Source organism: Poecilia reticulata, chromosome 20 (assembly GCF_904066995.2).
Source record: "Poecilia reticulata chromosome 20, P_reticulata-male-v2, whole genome shotgun sequence".
Taxonomy (NCBI): Eukaryota; Metazoa; Chordata; class Actinopteri; order Cyprinodontiformes; family Poeciliidae; genus Poecilia; species Poecilia reticulata.
In genome coordinates, this window is record NC_088849.1 from 13,591,237 (window position 1) to 13,612,716 (window position 21,480).

A 21,480-nucleotide genomic window follows, 5' to 3' on the forward strand; every position below is an offset into this window, starting at 1 on the left:
ATGATGTGGAAAACAAGAGAACATCTCTGGCTTGTCTGAGACGTTTCTGTTCGTTCTTGCCGACCAGCAGAGTTGAGAAAAAAAAAAACTACAGTTGACAAGAACGAATTTCAAGAGAAAAACAATCTGGGAAACAATCACTCATGTGTCACTTGATCTCTGTGTGTGGATTCAGTTATCTGTTCTTGATATAAAGTTTCTTACAAAAGTATTTTTATCATGTTACAACTACAAATTTTAATACACTGTTGAGGAATTTATATAGCAGATTAATTGTGAATCGAAGGAAAATATGAGCAATTTTTTGTAAGTATAAATGTGAGAAGGCAACCCAACCCGCGAGAAGTCCGATCCGCAGTTTTTCAGTAGTCATGTAGTGGATACAACAAACAGGTGGGAAGAAGTGTTCACTTTGGTGAAAAAGCTAACGCCGCTCTATCTGCACAGTGAGACATGGGAGTGGAAGCATTATCCTGTGGGGATTCTTTTCAGCAGCAAAGACCGTGAAGCTGGTTATTGTTGGAAAGACAGATGGAGCTAGATGCAGACCAAACCTGAAAGAAAACCTCTTTTTGTGTAGACTATAGACTGGTGTGTAAAGTCCAAACCTAAATTCAATTTAAGTTTCAGTGGAAAGTCTTGAAATTTGATTTTTCCATAGATTTGGTACCAGCCAGAAGTACTTTAGAAAATACAACAAAACTTTCTGTTAAAGATGTACCAAGCCAGATTAACTTAATCCAAAAAGTATTTCAACTGGAACTACAAAGAATGGTGTTTCCTAAGGGGACACAGATATAAACCACGCTTTTCAGATTTGTAAGCTGTAAAAAAAATAAAATAAAATTACCTATTTTTGTAACCTGTTCCTTTCACTTTACAATCATGTCCTGAAAGCTTTTTTACAAAACGCTGCAGTTGTTTCATCTGTGAGTAACTGAAATTTCTCTTGCTTCACTTAGAACAATTTCTGATAACCGGAGTTCACAAGTGTTGACAGGTTTGCGTAAGTAACTCTAAACGTGATTGGCAGCAGCTCTTCAGCGGACGTGTGTGCACACACTCGGATCTAAACTGACTTTTTCTTTAGACCCCCCTCCCTACCTCCCACCACACCCATATCAGCTCAAGCTGGGAAGCTGCAGAAATCAGTGAAGTCAGGCACAGTGTTTCCCTAAAGGTTAACCGAACAGCAGGTTGGATTTGGGCTTCACGCAGCCTGGCTTAGTATTACACCATCCACCCTGAGGCAACCACCGAGTCTCCTGAGACGCCTACGTTTCTATTCGCTCTTTCATCTCCTGTCTACCGCCTTCATCCGAAACTTTAGCGTTGCTAGTTTAAGTGGAACTGTTGTTTTTTTTTTTTTTCATCTGTTCCCTCCCTGCTTATTTTCAGGAGATATTTTTGTAATAGCCTCAAAACCTGCTCTCACAGACGCAAAGAACGTAATAAATAATTGCATTTCTTTTTCTTTTTTTTTTTGCTCTTATTTGAGATGAGACATTCCTTGTATTGCAGAGTACTTGATCAGATTTAAGGCAGCACTTGGGACGCTTAAGATCTTATCAGAAAGATCCTGTGTTAACCCTCGCCGATATCATGATGACTTCCTGACAGGCGTAAGCATAACCTGAGGCCAACAGTCGCATTTGAGGGACCGTTCTAGGATTAGTGTAACAAGTTGTGATGTTCTCAAATGAACAACATCCACTAGTGTCAGAAAGTCATGAATGATTTTTTATTTTTTCATTTATCATCTTTTACTTCCTTGATGCCTTTTGGTATTTGCATTCCGGATGTTTCTGCATAATATCTACAGCCCGAGGCTGCTAAGCAAAAATAATTTGCCTCCCACCAAGAGTCAGAGCACCACAGTTGCCATAATGAGGCAGTCGTTTCAAGGTGAACCAAAATTAGCAAATGAAAATTGCCACAAATGTTTTAAAGCTCTCTTATAAAGTGATGACCTTCTGTTACTTTATTTAATTGCAGAAATGTAACAAATTGTAATTTTTTTCATAATTTTGCTCATTTCCGTTGATACTATTTCTAAAAAGGGGAGGGAAAAAAAAGTGTCAGTTTGCTATGCTGTATGATTCTGCTTCCCCTGGTGCTGCGGGATGCCAAGATCTTCAGCAGAGCTGAGTGGCTCCAGTAATGTTTCATTGTTGCACTTAACTATTCTTTCAAGGGACGAGCTGTGCGGCTGTTATCAGCGGTGGCTTTAAATTACACTCAAAAAGCCTGTTGCTGGCATGAAATTGCAATTCAGAATGTTAAATGGCCTGAGAGCGCTGTTATATTTTCAAGAATTGTATAGTATTTTAAGATCTGATTGCGACAGATTGACATAAAACAAAATGACAAAAAAAAAAGTCAATTAAGGAAATGTAAAATCCATAAAGTCGCGATCCGATTTTTAGCAAGCCAGTTTATCCATAAAGACTTGTACAGTGTGATTCATTTCAGAAAAGATGCGGCACTTAAAATGTTGGAATGCTCTTTAAGCATGGAAGCTCTGACTTGATGATTTACATTTTATGAAGAGAGAGAAGTCTTTTAAATGCTATGTTTTATGGTTATGAGATGCATAGTTTGCTAAATGTATCTTTTTTTTTCCATTTATGATAAAACCATTTTTTTTCTGTGTTCCCAGCATGCAGTTCCCTCTGTGGCAGCAGCCCCAGTGGGGTGCCAGGATCTAAGGGCTCCTCCAACGCCTCTCTGATGCACTCAGTTATGAAGCTGAGCTCTCTTGCCCCAGACAACAGCCCCATCCAGAATCTATGCTTCTCTCTCCTGACTAACCTGGTTGTGTCACGAGACTGTAGGTGCATCCTGCAGAAGGTACTTTAAAACAAAAGTAGCAAATCCAAAAGATTACTCAAGTTATAGTTCTTTCTTTTTAGATGTAAAGTTGTACAAACTACAACACGTGTTTAAATTACAGCTTTTCTCCTTACTTGGTAGAATATAATTTCTGAAGGTAGTATTTAATGAGGTGATCCATAATGATGTGCTGTAATCTGTCTCTTTTGTGATCATTTCCTGTGATTCTCAGAATAATTTCCTTCAAGGCTTCCTGTCGGTGCCGGTCCCTAAGGCGGCTGGTGCTAAGGCCTCATCGGTCGGTGGCGGTGGGAACCTCCTGAGCCTGTGGCTGAGATTCCTAGTCAGCCTGTCCGCCACAGAGGACGGGCAGCAGAACATTCTGAAATTGTCCGGAGTTCTGGAACTGCTGGCCGAACTGGCGCCGCATCGGCCACACGCACTGCTCACCTTTCACAACCTCTGCTTCTGCCCCACCGTCAAATCACATGTCGTGACTAATGGTACGGAGCGGGAGATTTAACTATTGCAGAGAGGTTTAAAAAGCACTTTGGCGATTGTTAAGGTCATCTTTTTAGTGTGTTTTTCATAAATGCCATTCAGTTTTCTCATTCCCCTCTTCAGCTGTATGTCTAATAATTAAGGACATTAACTGAATTTACAGCTCAGTTACACACTTCTACATTTTGTTTTGTCATCTAAAACCTCCAAATGCATATATATATATTTTTAAAAAAAAATCAATTATAGACGTCGCACAATTTGGAAATTGTCTTCCAGTATGTATATTATTTGCTGTGGAAGTACAGCAGTGAAGGCCTTAGATCTTTTATTGTGATCATTAGTGAACACACAAAATCATGAATGACAAATGTATAAAGACAGGACCTCCCACCTAAACTGATGCCCAGGAAAGTACCATATTTATACGAGTATAAGTCATATCAGTCAAAAAACGATTCCTGAAGAGGGAGGGAGGAAAAAAAATGCATATAAGTTGCATCTGGCTGGAAGTTGAAGGGGCAGCCAAGCTATTGAAAAGATATATTTAAAAAATGTGACTTTTAGTCTGGAATAAACAGTAGTGCAGTGATAAGAGAAGCAGCCAAGAGGCCTATAATAACTTAGCAGGAGCTGCTGAGATCCACAGCTCAGGTGGAAAAATGTCTTTAGCATTTTAATCTAATAAACATGTTTTAATATAAAAACATTTTGAGAAGTTCAAGGGGAATAAACACTTTTTGTAGGTTCTGTACCAATATGTTAAATTAAAGCCACCAGGACATTGTTTCTCTCCGAACCTAAACAATATTTCTTAATAAAAAGCCATTTCTCCACGTTTCTAAAATCATTGCTACATTAGGCTTTTGCTATCAATTAGTGAAGTAATTCATCAATTATTCACAGATAAATTTTGTTCAGAAGTAAGGAAAGAACCAAATACCAAATAAATTTTTACAGCATGTAGCATTCAATCTCTTATTTTCAAAAGAATGTATACAATGTGTGACAAAAACACAATGCATAACAGTTTGGGGTGGCAAAGTCGGACCAGGTAATTCTAACTTTAGCAGTGTTTTGCTGCAGTTTTAGTTGTGTGAAGATGAAATAACCAAAGGCTGAGCGAAAATGAAAGCGGAGGAAGCTGCTGAGACTGAAAAAGCTTGTGCAGGTGGGCAGATGTGTCCCACACAAAGTACACTGCAGGTGGTAGTTGAAGGACCAGCTGCGTGGAAAATGTGATGTTACCACATTTTTTGTTTCCTGTGGAAGATTTGACATTTCCTGTTTAAGCTGTGTGTGTGTTTTTTTTTTTTTAGTGATCATAAATATGATCACATCATCTGAATTGCTCTTGTTTGTATGTCAGCATCTAACTTTGTATCTCTTACTTTTTTTTTTTGCGTCTATTTATTTAAACAGTATGACGATTAAAACATTTTAAAGCAATCATTTTGTTAGTGATGTTGTGAAAATTACCGATTATCTACATGTTTGTGTTCCAGATAAAGCCATGAAAGTTTTGTTACGGTGTTTGGAAAGTAAAGAGCTGGAGACCTGCTGTATCGGAGCGTCTGCACTGTGGGCTTTACTCCACAACAATCAGAGGGTACACACACACACACATACACACACTAACACACACTATTGACGCTCTGAGGTGGTTGCATCTACTCTCCAGTAAAGTCCTAATCTTATCTTTTTGTTTTTATATTTAATTTTATGCTTTAACGACGACCTGAAATACCTTCTCAACAGCTATTATGTCCTTTCATTTACATACACCCACTTCCTCAAAGCATTAAAAACGCAAGTTATTTTTCTAAATAATGATTATTTTTTTCTCTTGACAGGCGAAGACTGTACTGAAATGTCCATCTGTTCGATTAAAAATCCAGGAGGCACTGACCGTCTCCAAGAAAGGCATGCGTGTTTTCATTTTGATAACCCAATAAAGCGACTTCCGCACACCAGATTTTTAAACAGTGGACCTATGTTTAGAGCTTTGGGGTATTTCCATCAGAAGCCATTAGTGAAAAGGAAAAAAAACAAACATGTATTTTATTAATTTTCTTTTTGAAATAAATAGTATAACATTAAAATGAAAGACTTTTTTTTGATGAAACACAGAGGAATAGAAATTAAAATTTGGCTTGATTCCCTTTACAATTTCAAAACAAAAGCACTTATCGACCGAGAAAAACAAAACAAAAATCACATGTTTGTGAACATGCGGCCATCTAATTCTGTGACCATCCTTTAATGCGACTGTTGGAGGTGCTGTTTCCCCCTTAAACCTGTTCACTGGCAACACAAATAAATATGACGTAAAACATACAGAATGAGGACCTATATAAAGTTTTGATGAGTTGGGAGAGGATGAGTAGTTTTGTTATTCCATTGAGTTCATTGTCAAAAACTCGCCTTCACCTGGGCAGTGATTTGACGGGATGAAACTTACATTTTATTAGTGCAAGCTGAGGACAAATGTCAGGAAAAAAAAAATTTAATTGTCTCATGTTCTCCTCCGAGTAGCGGAGCCTAAAAGCCTTATTTAAATTTTTCATTTAAATTGTACTTTAAAATAAAAATAAAGTAACCTCTTGTGTGCCTTTTTTCCTGTTGCTTAGCACTACCCTCGAAAAAATCCGATTACTTAAAGATGCATTCATCAACCACAAACCATTTATTTTGTTTTTAATCTTTTTTGTTTTTTGTTATTATGTTCTGTAGATGCAGAGAAGAAGCAGGAACCTTTGAACTCCTACCTGCAGAAGTGCCTGGATCAACTTTCCCAGCTGCTAAAAAGTTGAATGTAACTGATTATTTTAATGGTGTTAGTTTTGTATCATGTTTTGTTATCTATGAAATATGTCATTTGGATATTAAAGCGATGTCAACCTTTCGTCCTTGCCAGATCTCATTTATCGGAACTTAGCTGGCGTGTGGCTTTGAGCTTGTCGCTGTGGCGACGGTGGTGTTCTGCAGCTGGTTCACACCGAAACACAACAGTTTTTGTGAAAAGCCACAACATAGAAACATTTTCAAATGGGCAAAACGCTCACATTTATTATTACTAAATGTTGCTTCTCTATTCATGGCAATTCTATCTTTTTTTTTATGCATAAAATCCATGTGAAAACCAGTTTTTAGTGTTGAATTCCATGTGGGGAAAACTTCATTATAAACCCCAACATGCAGAATGATGTCGTAAGTTTGCCATCCATCCCCAGCCCCAGTGATAAAGAGCCTCTCTGTGTTGAGCGTGCCAGCAGTGGGACACCATGAATTGTGGCCCTGTAGCTGAAGTGCTTCTCTGTAGCCAGAGATGGAGCAGGAAGTGCAGCTCTGGTGCCTGTGCACTCGTCTCATCAATGCAGCTTTCATTCTTGCTTGGTGGAGCAAGATGGAAGCCGTACAAAAGGACTACTGGTACTTCATGGTACTCCTCTTTCTCCCTTTTCTTAAAGGTAGGGATATTTTTTGCTTTATGTTTACAAATATTTCAATGTGTTCAGGTTGTATTTTTTTGTTTTTGTTTATGTTTGTCATGAAGTAAATTCATGTAAAACTTGTTGAATGTGGCGACTTTCTCAGTCGTGTTTTGTTTGGTAAAAATAACTGCCTTTATTCAATATGTGATGCAGTTTTATGAGTTTAGACACTGTAGATTCGGAAAAATAAAACAATCTGGTTAATTTTGTTCAACCTTTATTGAATTAAGACATTTTGCTGAACTCATGTGATGAAATATTTTTTTCATTAAGACTGTGTTAGATGCTTTATTTAAATGTTGAAGCTTTATGATGAGCACACGTAGGTAGTTGTTCAGTTTGGCTCACTTTCTTTCCAGTCCAACAATGTAAACTCTTATTCACGTTGTTAAAAAAAAAAATAGATTCACAGTTTCCTTTTCATAGACTGCACAGTTTCTTTAGTGAAAAAGCCGATTGCTTCACCTTTTGCCGGTTACCTTTAGAGTCTCGACTGCTTTGAAAGCTGATCAGATCAGTTACAGTAGCTGTAAGCATGTGAGCCATATTTTTACTGACTTTTAGCACAAAATTACCTTCTAGCATAATTTCTAATGATCAAAAAAAGCAATCAGCGTTATTCCGATTAATATAGAAGAGTAGAATGGTTGCTTCGTAAGAGAGAAGTGATGGTAGGTGTCGCTTCTTTGCCAACACCGCTTTTCTTTTGAGAAAATCGGTGTCGGCATCAGCCTTGGGTATAGAAAGAGCTTCACAGGCAAGAAGTTTGCAGCTTGTAAGCTTGAACTAAATCAACCTTTTATTGGAGGGAGAGCTTTGAGGAAAAACTTCAGAGTGCCCAAGGAAATCCAGCAGGTGCTAGAACCTAAGCAGGGGACAACTAATTGAGTTGCCACCAACTGTGAAATATTTAATAAACGGTGTACCATAGAAACATCTGTCAAGAAAATCTAACAAACCAAGTTTTTTTTTCTGTCTCTCTACTTTGTTTGCCTTTGGCCGTGAGCGCTTAAATCTGAACCACGTTGTGTCAAAATCAGAATGTGAACAGTGAAACTCTTGTCTAGTTGCTGTCCAGCAGACAGACGTCGAAACGGTACGGCTGGAGGAAGGGATGGTGCTGGCCTGCGTGTGTCCCTGGGACGGCCAGCTCAGCATGGTGTCCTGGACCAAAGCGCCAGACAAGAACCCCATTGCCGTGTTCTCTCCTGAGTTCGGAGTCTCCGTCCCTTACACCTACCGGGAGAGAATAGAGTTCCTGAGGACGATGCCGATGGATGGAAGCATTGCCTTGAAGAACGTCACGCATCAGGACATCGGGCTCTATCACTGCTCTGTCCAGACTTTCCCTCAGGGACCCTGGACTAAGGACTTTCACGTGGAGGATTTAGGTAAACTCCGTGTTTTCTAAGACCGATCTGCCTCTCTACCCCGAAAGAAACACGGGTCGTCTTTTAATGTTTCCTTTCTGAGATGTGTTTTTCTTTCATTCTGCAGATGAGCCACCAGAAGACAACAACAGCACAGAGCCCCCTCCCCCAGAGGAAGTCACGGTAGACTCAGAGGTGGTGGCCGAGGAGAGCAGCAACCTGACCATCACCTGCAAGCACCCACACAACGGCACCATCTACCAGGTCATCCTGGAGAAGATGCCGCCTGGCCGTTCGTGGGTCATCATCGGCATCTGTAAGAAGGTGGAGGGGGGTCTGGTGGGCGAGGACTACAGCGAAAGGGGCAGGGTGAACTGCGCAGACAGCCTGGATCTCAGTCTGCACCTGACTGACGTTGCATCGGGGGACGACGGTTTATATCGCTGCACCTTCAACACGGACGTGGGGGTGCAGACCACCGTTGTGCAACTCAGAACCACTCCTCCAGGTACACAAATCAACACGCCGGATGTGAAGTCAGCCCCTCAGACAGACGCCGTATCATTTCCCATGCTTCTTGCCATTTGCACAAGTATGCTGCAGCACATGTAGCGAAAGAAAAAAGGCTTATGGCACATTCAGAGGTGTGAAAACCACAGATTCCTGTTCATTGTATCGACTCATGCTTAGAGCAGCTGTAAAGTGGTGTGCTGCTGGTCTGGTTTGATTTATCAGGGTTATGACATAAATTCAGATATGTCATTAGAAACAGAAAAAAATCTGTCATTACAAACAGAAGAATCCATGCAGTTGAATTTCAGGTGGTTTGCCTAATCTTGTCTACAGTCATGTTCAGTAAATTAGAATATTCATTCCGATGAAGCTCATTTGTTAGATTAAAAGTACCTTTTGAAAATTGACAACCTTTAAATACACTTTTCATTTAGGCACGTTGCTGAGTTATCTTGTTTATTGGTCTGATATGATATTCAAGCTTTATTTTTTTTAGCTGTAAGTTGCAATTTATCATAATTAACAGAAATAATTTATTTAAAGCATCCATCTGTGCGTAATTAATCACCATGCGTTTCATTTAGTGATAAAGTTCCTGAAATAAATGGACCTTTCAATAATATTCAAATTTCTTGAATGGGCCTGCAGATATTCCATATTAAATTATTTCTCTTCTCCAACCAGGTGGATTCAGTCTGTCCCTATACATGCTGTATGTTTACATCGGAGCTGGAGCCGCTGGACTTGTTCTATTCATTTCCTTCCTCATGCTTGCCCTGAGGCTAAGGTATTGTCAGTTAAGGCGATATATTCTTGTTTTAAATTTGTGTGTGTGTGTGTGTTGTTTTTTTTTTTTCTTTTGGCTCATAAGTGGACCTGTTTGTGTGACAATCATCACAGGAAAAAAAAGCGGCGGGAGGAGTACCGAGTTAAACTGCACCCCACTCAGAGACAGGTAGGCGTCAGTTTGTTCATTGTATCGACTCTTGTCTTTACGCTCGACTCCTTCAAAGCTCTCCCTCACCTCCTCATAAGACACGCGCTTAACTACAAAGCTGTTCCACTTTACAACTAACTGTAAAGCAACACGTCCCATCTGATACGGAGAGCTTGACTAGTTCCTCGCCACCCCCAGCTGTGCAGTTTGAAGAATCTGGAAGAGAGCTGGTGTCAAAAGCATTCAGATTTAAATATATATATATATATATATATATATATATATATATATATATATATATATATATATATATATATATATATATATATATATATATATAACACAATCATCCATTAGCCATGAATTTTGTTGTATTGACATCTGCAGGACCTTCAAAAAGTAATCATGCTCTTCACTTTTACATGTTGCCACAGTAAAATCACAAAACTCGATATATTCCACTGGGATTGTGATGCACCAAAATCTGAAAGTGTGTTGTTTGTACTCAGCCCCCTTTAAGGCCTTCACACAACTCTGTAAAAATAGAGAAATACTGTATGTTTTCTTTTTGTTTCTTTCGATTTCTTTCTGCTGCCCTTGGCTAGAAAACAAGTTTCTCTATTCTTCAGGAGTTGGTGCAGGGCTTTACTCTGATGATCCTGACTACAGTAGGTGGTGGCAGCATTATGCTGTAAGGACGCTGTTCTTCAGCAGGAACAGGAAAGCGCATCAGTCTCAAAATGGGGTGGACATTTATCCTCCAGAAATGAGAATTCTAAGCATAAAGCCAGAGCTGCAAAGCAACGGTTTTAATCGGATCATATTCACGTGTCGGGAGAGAAAAGAATTTGTGTCAAGACTTCAAAATGACTTTCACTCCAGTTTGACTGAGTTTGAGCTATTTTGTAAAGAAAAGACGGAATCTTCCCACTGTGTAAAGTTGGTAGACACATACTCCAAAAACGCTGTAACAGCAACAAAAGTGCTTCTCGAAGGTAAAAACTCAAATGGGCTGAAAATAAATGCACGCCACACTTTTCAGAATGTAGCTTTTTTTTTTTTTGTGTATGTGTGTGTGTGTTTTGTCACACAGCACTTTGTTGGTTTATCACATCTTTTTCTAAAATACCTTTAAGTTTATAGTAATCGTGTGGCAACGTGTGCTAAAATATTTGAGAAGCATGAATGCTTTTGCAAGGCCCACTGCATTTTCCCTTTATTAACCAATCGGCTGCACTGCTGGTGAAAACCTGTCATGTTTGTCTGTCTGTTGCCTTACAGTCTACTAACATCTACTACCTCCTCACAGCCGAATATCTATGAGAACGTCCCTCTGTGTCCCAGGATGGTGAAGAAATCCAAGCAGACTAAAAGCTTCCCCATCTATGCCAACCTGCCGGCCGGGCGCTCGCTCCAAACCAAACGTCAGCCTCAGGACAAAAAAAGAAAAGGCGCGCTGTAACTCCGTGTCGCTTTCTCGCATCTGTCAGCGCGCTCTCGGCTATTCACACCCCATTCACTGTACATCAGAGCGAGGATAAATAAATGTCAGCGAGCGCAGAGCGTAATTATCCATTTGAGTTTTTAATCAAATGCGGGGAGGGGGAGGGGGGATCGTGCCGGCACTGTTTAATATTCAACACGGCGGTTTGAAATGAGTTAACAAGCCGGCGCTCATCTCGGAGTCAGAAAAGCTGACGGGGCCTGTTTGGGACCGGCCTTGCTCCCCCCTAATTAAATGTACTATGTAATTATTGTTGAGGGGATGTTTGCTTTTTCGGCAAAACAATATTTGACAGTAACCATCACACAGAGGAGAAAGACAAAAGCCCGTATAATCATTCTTTTCTCTTCTCTAACCCCCTCCAAGTAAAACGATTGACAAAAGCCTGTGTAATTGCCCTCCTTTCACTTTCATCCCTCCTGGTTTCCATTCAGAGCTCGACAATAGTGTCTAATCATCTAACGGGGAAGAAAAGCAGTCGCTCAGCAATGTACCGTCACTTGAGACTGCTTCTTCCCCAACAGGCTCTCTGACTGCATTCTAGTTACGGCACGCCCTCAGTGTGAAAGCTGAACTCTAATTAGCAAATCCTGGGCTGCAGTTTATATCTCCTTGTACCCCCTCTGACTGCTTTTTGATGAATATCCATGGTCTTTTTTGTTTGTTTGTTTTACCCCCACCTTTGGTGTATAAAATGTAAAAAAAGATCAATTGTTGAAAGTTATTTCCCCTTTGTGTTAATTTATTTTTAAATTTTTTTTCTGAATTTGCTTTTGTAAATCAGTATTTGCGGTGTATGGCAGCTGCTGTAAAATTAAACTCTGTGCTGTTTGTGTAATTTAATTCATTTATCTCCATAGAAATGGAGGCAGTGGCAGAGGCAGTAATGGATAAGCGGGTTATTCCGCTAGGAAGCAAGACAAATGTGGAACATAAAGGGACATTACAGTTTTGGGATCATGTGTTGTTTTTTTTTGTGTTGTTTTGTTTTTTATTTTTGTTGTCCCTTTGTGATGTTTTCTGAAGAAACCGTAAATGTACATTTGATGATACTTGATATTTTCTGTGTTCAACCAGCTGTATTGAAACCGATAGTCACGACTGATAAAGACTCCTTGTGACAGAAATAATACCACGTCTCTGTTTCTCTGTCTTCTGGTAGTGTGTGAAAAGAAATAAACTAAAATAATAATAATATATATATATAATATGCAGCGTCTAGAAGAATTAAAAATGTAGCGTTAACCATAAATTTTGGAAACTTGAAAACCAGAAAGAACTACTTCATGTGGTATGGGGTCTTTCTCCTTTTTTAGTCAGGTTGATTATTTTTAATCAAATGGAGCAAATGACATTTGCTTCTTTTTCTATTTAAAATAAAAAAATATATACTGTAAAGCTTTAAGTTCACTTTTTTTTTTGAGTGTTTTAAAAAGCGTTGAGAAATGAAAAATGCATAGGAGTCCTGACAAAATGATAAAGTACCTCATACTTTTTGTATTCAATCATTTGGTCGTATCATAAGGCTATAAACTTAGGGTTATTTTTTTTACGAGGTTTACCTACTTCTCAACAAATATGAAAAAAGGACTCGAATAGTTTTGGTTTTGGTCAAATACGTTTCTTTCCTTTGTCTGTAAACCCAAAGAATGTAAATGATGTAAAAATATAAATGTAAAAATATAAATGATGGTTCATTTCATAAAACACTTTTCTAGCATACTTGTAAAGCTTTATCAATTATAAGTATTATTCTCCTGTGCAAAGCAAAATCAGGTCAATTTTGTGGCTCTAAATAAGCTTTATTGCATCTAAACCAAAGTTAGATGGCATCACGTCAGGTTGCATCCAGCTCCTTTAGATATTTCCTCCAATCTGTTATTCTTCACAGCTGCAACTACAGCGACACTCAGAAGAATCTAGTTGTCAGGACACGTTACTAGTTTAAGTTTTGGAGAACAATTACAAAAAAAAAAACTACAGCTTGCTCATTATATGTTCATATTTTCCAATGAACATATAACGGATTCATCTTGGTGCTGGAAAGAAGAGCATTTTAGAAACGGCAAACCTTCATATTCAAAGACACGCTCACCGTATTTCCTGTTGGTTATTTAAGACGCGTTTGCTTTCAGAGCTTCCTCGGCTCTCGCTTCGAGGATCGAGACGCCTTCGACTCGTGCCTTAAGAGAGGTTGAGGTCACACGCGTGTCACTGGGCCGATTTACCACAGTAGTGGGCGCTCGCTCCTGTGGCTTGTTCACCTACTTGAAACGTGAAAAGCAAAGGCCACATGAATCGAGATGTAGATGAATGGGCCTGGGGAAAGGAGTGCAGGCCGGACTGTGTGAGAGCGTTGCCTCTGTTCAAAACAAAATCACTTGTGTCTCTTGTGTGACTTGCTTTACGTTTAATTACACATTTTTAGCTGTGGTTCTGGCATGTTTAGCACCATAGGTAAACCCCACCAGAAAAAAAAACAAGAAATTGTAACAATTCCGGAGCTGTGGTACAGTCCTTCGCTGAACATATGGAATAATTTCACTTATTTCAGCAGTTCACACAGGACACCAACTCTCCAATGTTTTCCCATCCATAATAGCAATAGAAAATGTGTCCAAGGCACAACCAACATTTTTATTTTATTTTTTTGTGGTGTGGGCTCCCTTTTCTAATACCACCCTGGGTAACTGCCCATATCAAAAACCACCACTGGTTGCAACTTTACCACTTTCCCCAAAAGGTATTCCAAAGGTTAGAGTATGTTTGTACATTTATGCCTAAATCCAAACACCCTTATGGTATGAACATTCAATTTATTACCCTTATGTTCATCAAAAACATTACATATGTACATTTGTGAAAACTGCAGTCCTAACCAGTGTATTCAAAGTGCTATTAACATATAAAGTTAGAGAACACAAAACGTAACGACATCTCTACAAACAAGTGAATACAGGAAACAACAAAAAAAATGGCAAATCAGCTGTAGCTTTTATCCAGGCGATTCAGTAAGTGCAACCCCAAACAGACAAGATACAACGTATTCCACATACATTTCACCACACTGCAACTAAAACAAGACGACTAGGGCACTACTGTGACCCAACATTTCAACGTATGTCTTCCTAAAGTGACATACTTGTTAAAGCATAAATAATAAAGTATCTTAAGACAAAATGTGCTTGTAACTTTCCAACTAATTGGGTAGAGGAGTGAATTAGAGGGCATGAAGCGATGGCACGGCAACATCAACAACAACAGAGCCAAAACGTGGTTAAAAAAAAACTGCTTGGCAGCCTACGTTTGATTGTCAATGGAAACCATTTTGTCTTCACCCACTTAAATGTGCAAAGCAGGAGAAAAACGTTCAATCTCTGCATTAAATATTGGCATGGGAAAGATACCAGAGTCCAAAAATGTCTTGCCATTCCTGGTTTTTTCTTAAGAAACCAATAAAATCTTTGGGAGTGATTGGAGTTGTCTGAGGCTAAAGCTGTTCCTGTATGCTAAAGGTCATCTGGCTAAACTGAAGCTGAAATGTTTTGTTTTTTTTCCTCAATATTTTAAAAATATTTTTGGCTGAGAGAATAATTGATAGTCCAGATGTAAAAGCCAGCCTTCACCTTAAGGTTACCACTGTTCTAAGCTAGAGCCGTTTTAAATACAATCAGTTAATTTGGGTAAAACAATTTTTTTACAGTGACTAGATAATTAATACATTTCTTTAAGAGTATCATGAGAATCTCATACCAGCCCATGCCCAATCTCATGGAAGGTCCTGGTGATGGTGGACAGCAAAGTAGAAAATGCAACACCAGTCACATGGCAAAGCACTGAGTCGAGAATATTTCCAGAATCTTCTAAAGTTGTTTAGGTTTTTAAAGTAAATCACAAACTAAGGTAACAATGGCAAACCTAGAGAGTCCAGTGTCTGCTTTGGTTGGCTGTCACCATCTGCGGTCAGCATCTGAAGGCACTAGGGTCTTAATCATGTGGAGTTGTGTGTTTTTAAAAATATATTTTAATTCATGCAACAGAAAAAAGGATTTAGTATCATTACCATATTTTAGCTGCACTGTTAGCATTCCTTCTCTCGCTCATTCTGTTACATGAAAATACTTAAATTCACCGTTTTAAAATACAGCTTAGCAAAGTATTTAAGCGGTATATTGTTAAAAGGAGATTAATACCATGTCTGTTTTTTTTTTTTAGCTATAGAACTGACAAGACAGCAGAGCTTGGCAATGAGAACACAATACAGAGCAACATTTAGCTTCCTTCCGCGCCTCTTTAAGGGTCCTTGTGCTGGACAGACAACCAATATGAGAAATAGTTGTGGTAAAAAAAGTTATTCCCTTAATACAAGTTTAAGACCCAGCTCAGAGCTACATGAAGTAGCTGATTTTTACAAATCTGGGTTTGTTTCATAAATCAAAGTAAGCTATTGTGAGCCCTAGTCCTGTTAATGCCCATTATCTCAGAGCAAAATCCGTATGGGGCACTGGTAGGTTAGTTGGGATATATGAAAGTCTCAGTTCCCGACACTAGTAATTAGCTAGTAGGTGCAGCATTAGTATTGAACCTGAACTGTTCTCTGCGGAGGCCATTAAACCACATCCGAGGAGTTTGCAAAACCAATAAACAGCTCAGAATTATTGCATCTTTCTTTGAACTATTTTTCACTCCTTTTAGTACCTTATAGCTGACAAAGGGGCTCCTCATTAAGAGTCGTTGCTGTGTTTAGATTAGCGGCAATAAGTAAAGACTTCACTGCGGCGTACATTAATCTCTACTCAACACCCCCAGTGTTCAAACTCAACAGGAAAATAAAAAGGGGCATATTATATTAGACCAGATGTTTATTTTACAATAGAAAGTTCCCATTTAAGGTACTTTGCATTAGCCTCACTTTTCAGAATCGTTGTATATCATTTTTTTCCCCCTGAAAACACTGGGAAGAGGAAATGTATCTTGTTAGCAAAATGCAGCGCTGCCTTGTTAACCTACCGTTTCTCCTTCAATGACCTCTTGTTAGCAGAGACCGTGGGCACAAAAAAAAAAAAAAAAGTCTGGCTGACTGATTCTCTGTTTGACATACATATTGTGCAAGTTGAAATGAATAATCCGAGCCGCCAAAACACCAGAAGCCTACCAAGTGTTGTTTATACCGCCGCACTGTCAGCGGAGCTGCAGGAACAGATGGATTCGTAATTGAGGCTTTCTGTCTCTGTCCTGCCTTTCTGTCACTTTATTCTTGGATCAATGATGTTCTCTCTAAACTTTTTTTTTAACCAATATTTTTTAGGAGTTTGACAGTAATGATGGCGAGAAAGGCAGGAACAGAAAGTAGGAGCAAAACAGAGAGGGGCAGCGACACTGCAGATGGTCAGGTCAAGTTTAGAACGACGTGATGCGACTCGGTGTGATTACTAGTAGAGGAGTTGGTTAATTGAGTGAGTAAGAAAGTTTTTTGCCATCTTTATAACGATGTGCTTATTTGAGAGGAGCATATCTGCTTAGCTGGGTTTTATTTCCCACAAATCATGACACAACACACATGAAGCGGGGCTCCTATTCTGCGTTTTAGTAAAAAGTGACTTTTTATTCCAGACACCTTTATTCCAGGTGTCTGGAATAAAGGTCCAGACATCTGGACCTTTATTATATTTGTTTAAAACCTTGGTCTTATAAGATAGTCCAGAACAGCAGAGCTCACCGTTTCTCGCGTTGCTACAACAAACTTTTATGTAATTTATTGGGAATGGGATCGATTGACACAAGGCGGTTCAAAATTGTTAAGGAATCCCAACGGTATGATGCTGCTAACCATATTGTTTCACATTAGAGAATGGTGGATTCAGGGTGATGTCCAATGTTCAGTTTTTCTGCCGCACGTCAATTTTTGTATGCAGGATAAAAGGCTTTTGATAATGGACTGATGAAAAGGTTCTGGAAACGTAAACATTTGTTCATGCATTTTTTTTTTGTACCCTTTCGGACTTGGAAGTGATAAAACCTAACTCCAGCAGTTCCTGCCGAATCACAAATATTTCCTAAACCTCCACAAAAACCTCAAAAGCAACTTTCCCTGAAAGCCTGATGTCATGTTTTCCTCCTCGAGAAACATTCTCTTAGCTTATTATGGACCCCAAATATGAATTTTATCTCTGATTTGCATAACCCATCATCCCATCAGGTGACCCTGATTTTTTTTTTAACACCTTTCTGCTAATGAACAGCTTATCAGGAACTTCTGACAGACAGAGCTTCAGAAGGGCTCAGGCGCCATTAAAGTCAATTTGCTGTAGTGAAGAGTAATGCCAGCAGCTTAAAGCAGAGGCTGCAGAAGGGCTGCGCTTTTTATCATCTCTGACACGACGGTCCGCCCCAACCCATTTATGAATGACTTTTTTTTTTTTTTTGCTGGTTGAAGCCGATTAGAAAAGTTTAGCTGATTCATCGCTGCCATGGACATCAAGCTGTTTTGTTGTGTGAGGCATTGATCGATTTCACATTCTCGCGACAAAGCTGATGGGGGAGCGGTGGGGAGGCGAGAGGGGGGGGGATTTGTGTCAAAACTGGTGGAGTTTCTCTTGAACCGGCTGCTGAGGCAGCACCTTGCCGGATTACGCCTGATGTCATTTCATCAACTTCAGGAAAAAAAAAAAAAAAAAAGAAGTTTCTTAAAGCTGTTTTACAGCAGATATTTAGGTAATAGTGTCTTTAACTTCTTTCCAAGTGCTTTGCTTAAAAAAAAAAACTAAATAAATAAAATGTTGTGAAAGTAGCAGGTCATGCAGAGTTAAACAGAACAATGGCGGCGAGAAACACTTGAAATAACACACAAAGGAGGATTTTTGGTGCACTTTCAGAAGCCATCTCTGCAGTCACACTTCACCATCCTCCAGGATCCCTTTCTACAGCTTCTACAGGTATATTACATGTATCACTATACAGATTGCTGAATCCTCTCTACAGTGACGGGTTGAGTGTCCACAGCCGCTCCCTGTCATTGAAGCGGTCTGAGGCTGCAACTGGATTCGCAGCCACTAGAGGGCGACGGCGCCTCTTCTTGGTGCCGGTGGCTCCTCTCCTCCTGCTCATCAGACAGAAAGCTGGGGAACGTCTGTGCCCGGGGGATAAAGGTCTTCGACAGCCCTGCTCCTGTTCGGGAGGAGAAAGAAAAATACATTAAAAAAAAAAAAAAACAACTCAGCTGAACACACCGAAGAATACTCTTTGAAAGATTCCTATCAGAACAAAAACTGAAATAAGTTGAGACGCTTTAGTCCCAAGTTAGATTTGCCTGTCAGTAAAACAGCTTCATTTCCCTGCGTCATTCTCCTAGGCCCGTGTCCCGCCGGCTCCCTCTGCACCTTAATTCAAATTAATTGGACCAATTTGCTCCGCAGTTCATATCGGTTAAATGCACTGAGAGGGAGTAATGGATACTCGACGGCGAAGGGCTGCTCCTGTCTAACCGTGAGAGCATTAATAATACATTAGTGCGCTGTTTGGAAGTGTGCACACAGAGGTGGGCCGAGGATAAAGCGACTGGCAAGCTGCTGATCGTGCACGAAAACAAGGAGGAAGTGGCCACTGATCAATATTTCAGGAGGTGCAAAAAAAAAAATAAACAAACAAACAAATAAAAAAAAAAAAAGCAACATAACACTATAATCAACTTTAACCTGGCGAGTTCATGCTAGCTCTCTTTAACGGCAGAACTGTTGCAGATGCAAAAAGAAAAGGAGCTGATAACTGAATCTGATTGGAACCTGGGCAAATCCAAAAGCACAAATGTGGCCGAATGCGTGACCCGTTTTCTCACACATTCAGTCACAACACAACCGCAGACCTCCCTCTATGTGTTTCACTTAGGTTTCATGTGATAAACCAACATGAAACCTGCTTTCATGTTGTTTCTGCGCAGAGCTTCACAACCATGCATAGCTGTGAAGTGAGAAAGATGCTAGATGGTTTTGTAGTGATAAAGATCTGCAAATTATGTTTCGTTTTGCAGTTAACACATTTTCACTGGAAGTATGTTGGAAGATGTTTCTATTCCTCAGTTTATTCCTCAGTTTTCTTTTTGCTCAGTGAAACGTGAACAAACACCAATTTTCCAGTCTTGCCACAGATCACCGATTGGATTTAGAACCGGACTTCGACTGGACCATCCATTCTTCCATCCGCTGTGACCAGGACTCTTGTTCCCACCTAAGACGATGATCACCCCAGCATGATTCTGCCACCACCGTGTTTCACCATGTCAGTGGTGCCTTTTTGTCTGCATAGTTTTGGTCTCATCTGACTGTGCAGTTCATCTTGTACCACATATATGCTGCCATTGCTTGTGGCAGACTTTAAGTAGGATTTCCTCAGGACTTCTCTTCTGTTTGCCTACAGATACAATGTTTTTCCAAACTGAATATCAAAACGTTTCTGCGATAGGCTAGAAACTTTAAATTTAGCCTCATCTCACCAGAGTACCTTCTTTCATCTATTTATAAAACTGTATAATTTCCCTTCCACTTTAAACTACCAGTAATTTGTGTTAGCCTATTGCATAAAATCCCAATTAAAACATTGGAAGTTTGTGGTTTGTACGCGTTTATTTGCCGGGATTGCTTCCACGACTCCGCCAACTGGGACTTGGAATATACAACATGACCCAGTCAGGCTGGTAATCAGTGTCAAGTGACAGGGTGAGTGAGTGTCAGAGCAACAGGGAGAGAGAAGTCTAGTTAAAAATAAAAAAAGAGATGTTTGGGGGGGGAAAGGAGTGATATGCAAGGAAGGAGAAAGAGAAAGTGAGAATGGAAAACACAGAAAAAGCATTTTCATGTGCGAGCAGAGGGAACGGTTAGTGGGAGGAGGCACAGAGGGGCCGGCGTGGGTGTGAGGATGAGAACGAAACGGGATGCTCGGCGGCAGGTGAGTCATGCATACATACACACCTCTGTCTGTTAGTCTTTCCTCTCCACCACTCCCTGAAACAAAAGAGAAATACCAAGTTAGAAATGCAGCTCAGAGCCTGCTACAGGAAGCCAAAGCAGAGACAGGGAGGTGGGGGGGGTAAAGAAAGATGGAGGAACGCTCCCCTCTTCCCTGCAAGTTGTATTTAATAGATCGCTGAAACGACTGGTGTGCAACCAGGCGTATCCTTTTCACATCTTTGCCAAGACAATCCCTCTCCTCAACCACGGCCAATTAAGGGTAAAGGAAAAAAAAAAGAGAGAGAGACGCGAGGCAGGGAGCCCAGAGAGGAAGTTAGAGGGTGAAGCAGAGCCCATCATCCTCTCAGTCATAAACACGGCTGTCTAGGGACAGACCCCCGGCGAGAGCCCTGCTTTTGGACGAGAGACAAACATGTAGACACACTTGCGAGAAAATAACAACAAAACCACGGAGAGCCGCAGAGAGGGGAGGAGAGCGGGATGATGTTGGCGTCAGCATCCCTCCTCCTGCGCTCGCACTATGAGAAGCAGACAGTGATTTGTCAGTGCCTTTTCATTACTGGGGAAGGTCATGTCATCCTATCTGGCCTGGGGTGGCAGCTGCTGGGCCAGAGCAGACAGGACAGGCAGGGAGAACACACACGCGCACACACACATTAAGAGGGAGAAACAGCAGACCTGGATACACAAGCAGCTATTCATGCATGCATGTTGACACACACCTGTCCACACCTTCCTTCCTCCAACTGTAGCTGCCCAGATGGCAGTCTAGCAACAGCCGAGACGCTCCATCTAACGCAGGCTCCAGATTATGTGAGACAGCAGCTCCTGTCCCTTGTTTCGCTGGGATTTTATGTGACAGACCACCACAGATTAGGTGATGCATGTTGGCCAGGAATGTTCAATTTAGTCTCGCCTGACCAGAGCACCTCCTTCCAATTATTTGTTGCATCTCCTGCATGGTTCTGGGTTTCTGTCCTGCAGCTCCTCCAGAGTCATCATGGTCCTCTAAACTGCTTCTCTGATTAACGCTCTGGTTGCTTTGCCTGCCGGGCAATCTTGTTTTGGTTGATGGCTGCAACCAAAACAAGATTGCCCGGCAGGCAAAGCAACCAGAGCTTTCAGATTGTCTTATGACTGTCAGATTGTCAGATGACGGTTTGAACTCTACAAAGTTTGGGATTTTGTTTTCTAACCTAAGCCTGCTTTAAACAGTTGTAGTGTTAGAAAACATGCACCCTGACTCTTGGTCCTATAAAAAACTTGATTTAGTCAACAATAACAATAAATAAATCTAGAACAAGAACAGCTGAACTCAAAATCTACCACTCGCAAATTTTCTTTTAGGAGTTTGCATTTTGCATCT

General features: G+C 40.3%; 3 protein-coding genes across 8 annotated transcripts in view; 2 read left to right on the forward strand and 1 right to left on the reverse strand.

Moving 5' to 3' along the window:
- rttn (rotatin) overlaps window positions 1-6,238 on the forward strand; it is a 41,523-nt gene extending 35,285 nt beyond the window's left edge. For both annotated transcript variants that reach the window (XM_008438651.2, XM_008438652.2), the window contains exons 45-49: window positions 2,660-2,850; window positions 3,065-3,335; window positions 4,839-4,942; window positions 5,187-5,256; window positions 6,067-6,238. In XM_008438651.2, the coding sequence (XP_008436873.2) occupies window positions 2,660-2,850; window positions 3,065-3,335; window positions 4,839-4,942; window positions 5,187-5,256; window positions 6,067-6,146 (716 nt within the window). In that variant the 3' untranslated portion in view covers window positions 6,147-6,238. The remainder of the gene's footprint in view (window positions 1-2,659; window positions 2,851-3,064; window positions 3,336-4,838; window positions 4,943-5,186; window positions 5,257-6,066) is intronic.
- Window positions 6,239-6,329: 91 nt separating this feature from the next.
- cd226 (CD226 molecule) lies at window positions 6,330-12,281 on the forward strand. Of its 4 annotated transcripts, none has more exons than XM_017301978.2 (6): window positions 6,330-6,803; window positions 7,895-8,218; window positions 8,325-8,705; window positions 9,395-9,497; window positions 9,611-9,665; window positions 10,957-12,281. In XM_017301978.2, the coding sequence occupies exons 1-6, from the start codon at window positions 6,662-6,664 to the stop codon at window positions 11,107-11,109; spliced, it is 1,158 nt and encodes a 385-aa protein (XP_017157467.1). In that variant the 5' UTR covers window positions 6,330-6,661; the 3' UTR covers window positions 11,110-12,281. The 4 variants fall into 4 exon arrangements, with proteins under 4 accessions (XP_017157467.1, XP_017157468.1, XP_081458167.1 ...); XM_017301979.2 differs by having other exon boundaries at window positions 10,992-12,281; XM_081602041.1 differs by having other exon boundaries at window positions 11,858-12,281.
- Window positions 12,282-13,947: 1,666 nt separating this feature from the next.
- dok6 (docking protein 6) overlaps window positions 13,948-21,480 on the reverse strand; it is a 61,099-nt gene continuing 53,566 nt past the window's right edge. Inside the window, exons 8-9 of one of the 2 annotated variants that reach the window (XM_008438654.3) lie at window positions 20,115-20,147; window positions 13,948-18,318 (exon numbers count right to left, since the gene is read on the reverse strand). In XM_008438654.3, the coding sequence (XP_008436876.1) occupies window positions 18,164-18,318; window positions 20,115-20,147 (188 nt within the window). In that variant the 3' untranslated portion in view covers window positions 13,948-18,163. The remainder of the gene's footprint in view (window positions 18,319-20,114; window positions 20,148-21,480) is intronic. The other variant, XM_008438655.3, reaches the window with a different exon arrangement.

Coding starts and splice junctions, on each gene's coding strand:
- cd226 (XM_017301978.2), top strand. CDS start 6,662: ATGGAGCAGGAAGTGCAGCTCTGGTGCCTGTGCACTCGTCTCATCAAT. Junction 6,804..7,894: donor CTTTCTCCCTTTTCTTAAAG/GTAGGGATATTT, acceptor ACTCTTGTCTAG/TTGCTGTCCAGCAGACAGAC. Junction 8,219..8,324: donor CTTTCACGTGGAGGATTTAG/GTAAACTCCGTG, acceptor TTCATTCTGCAG/ATGAGCCACCAGAAGACAAC.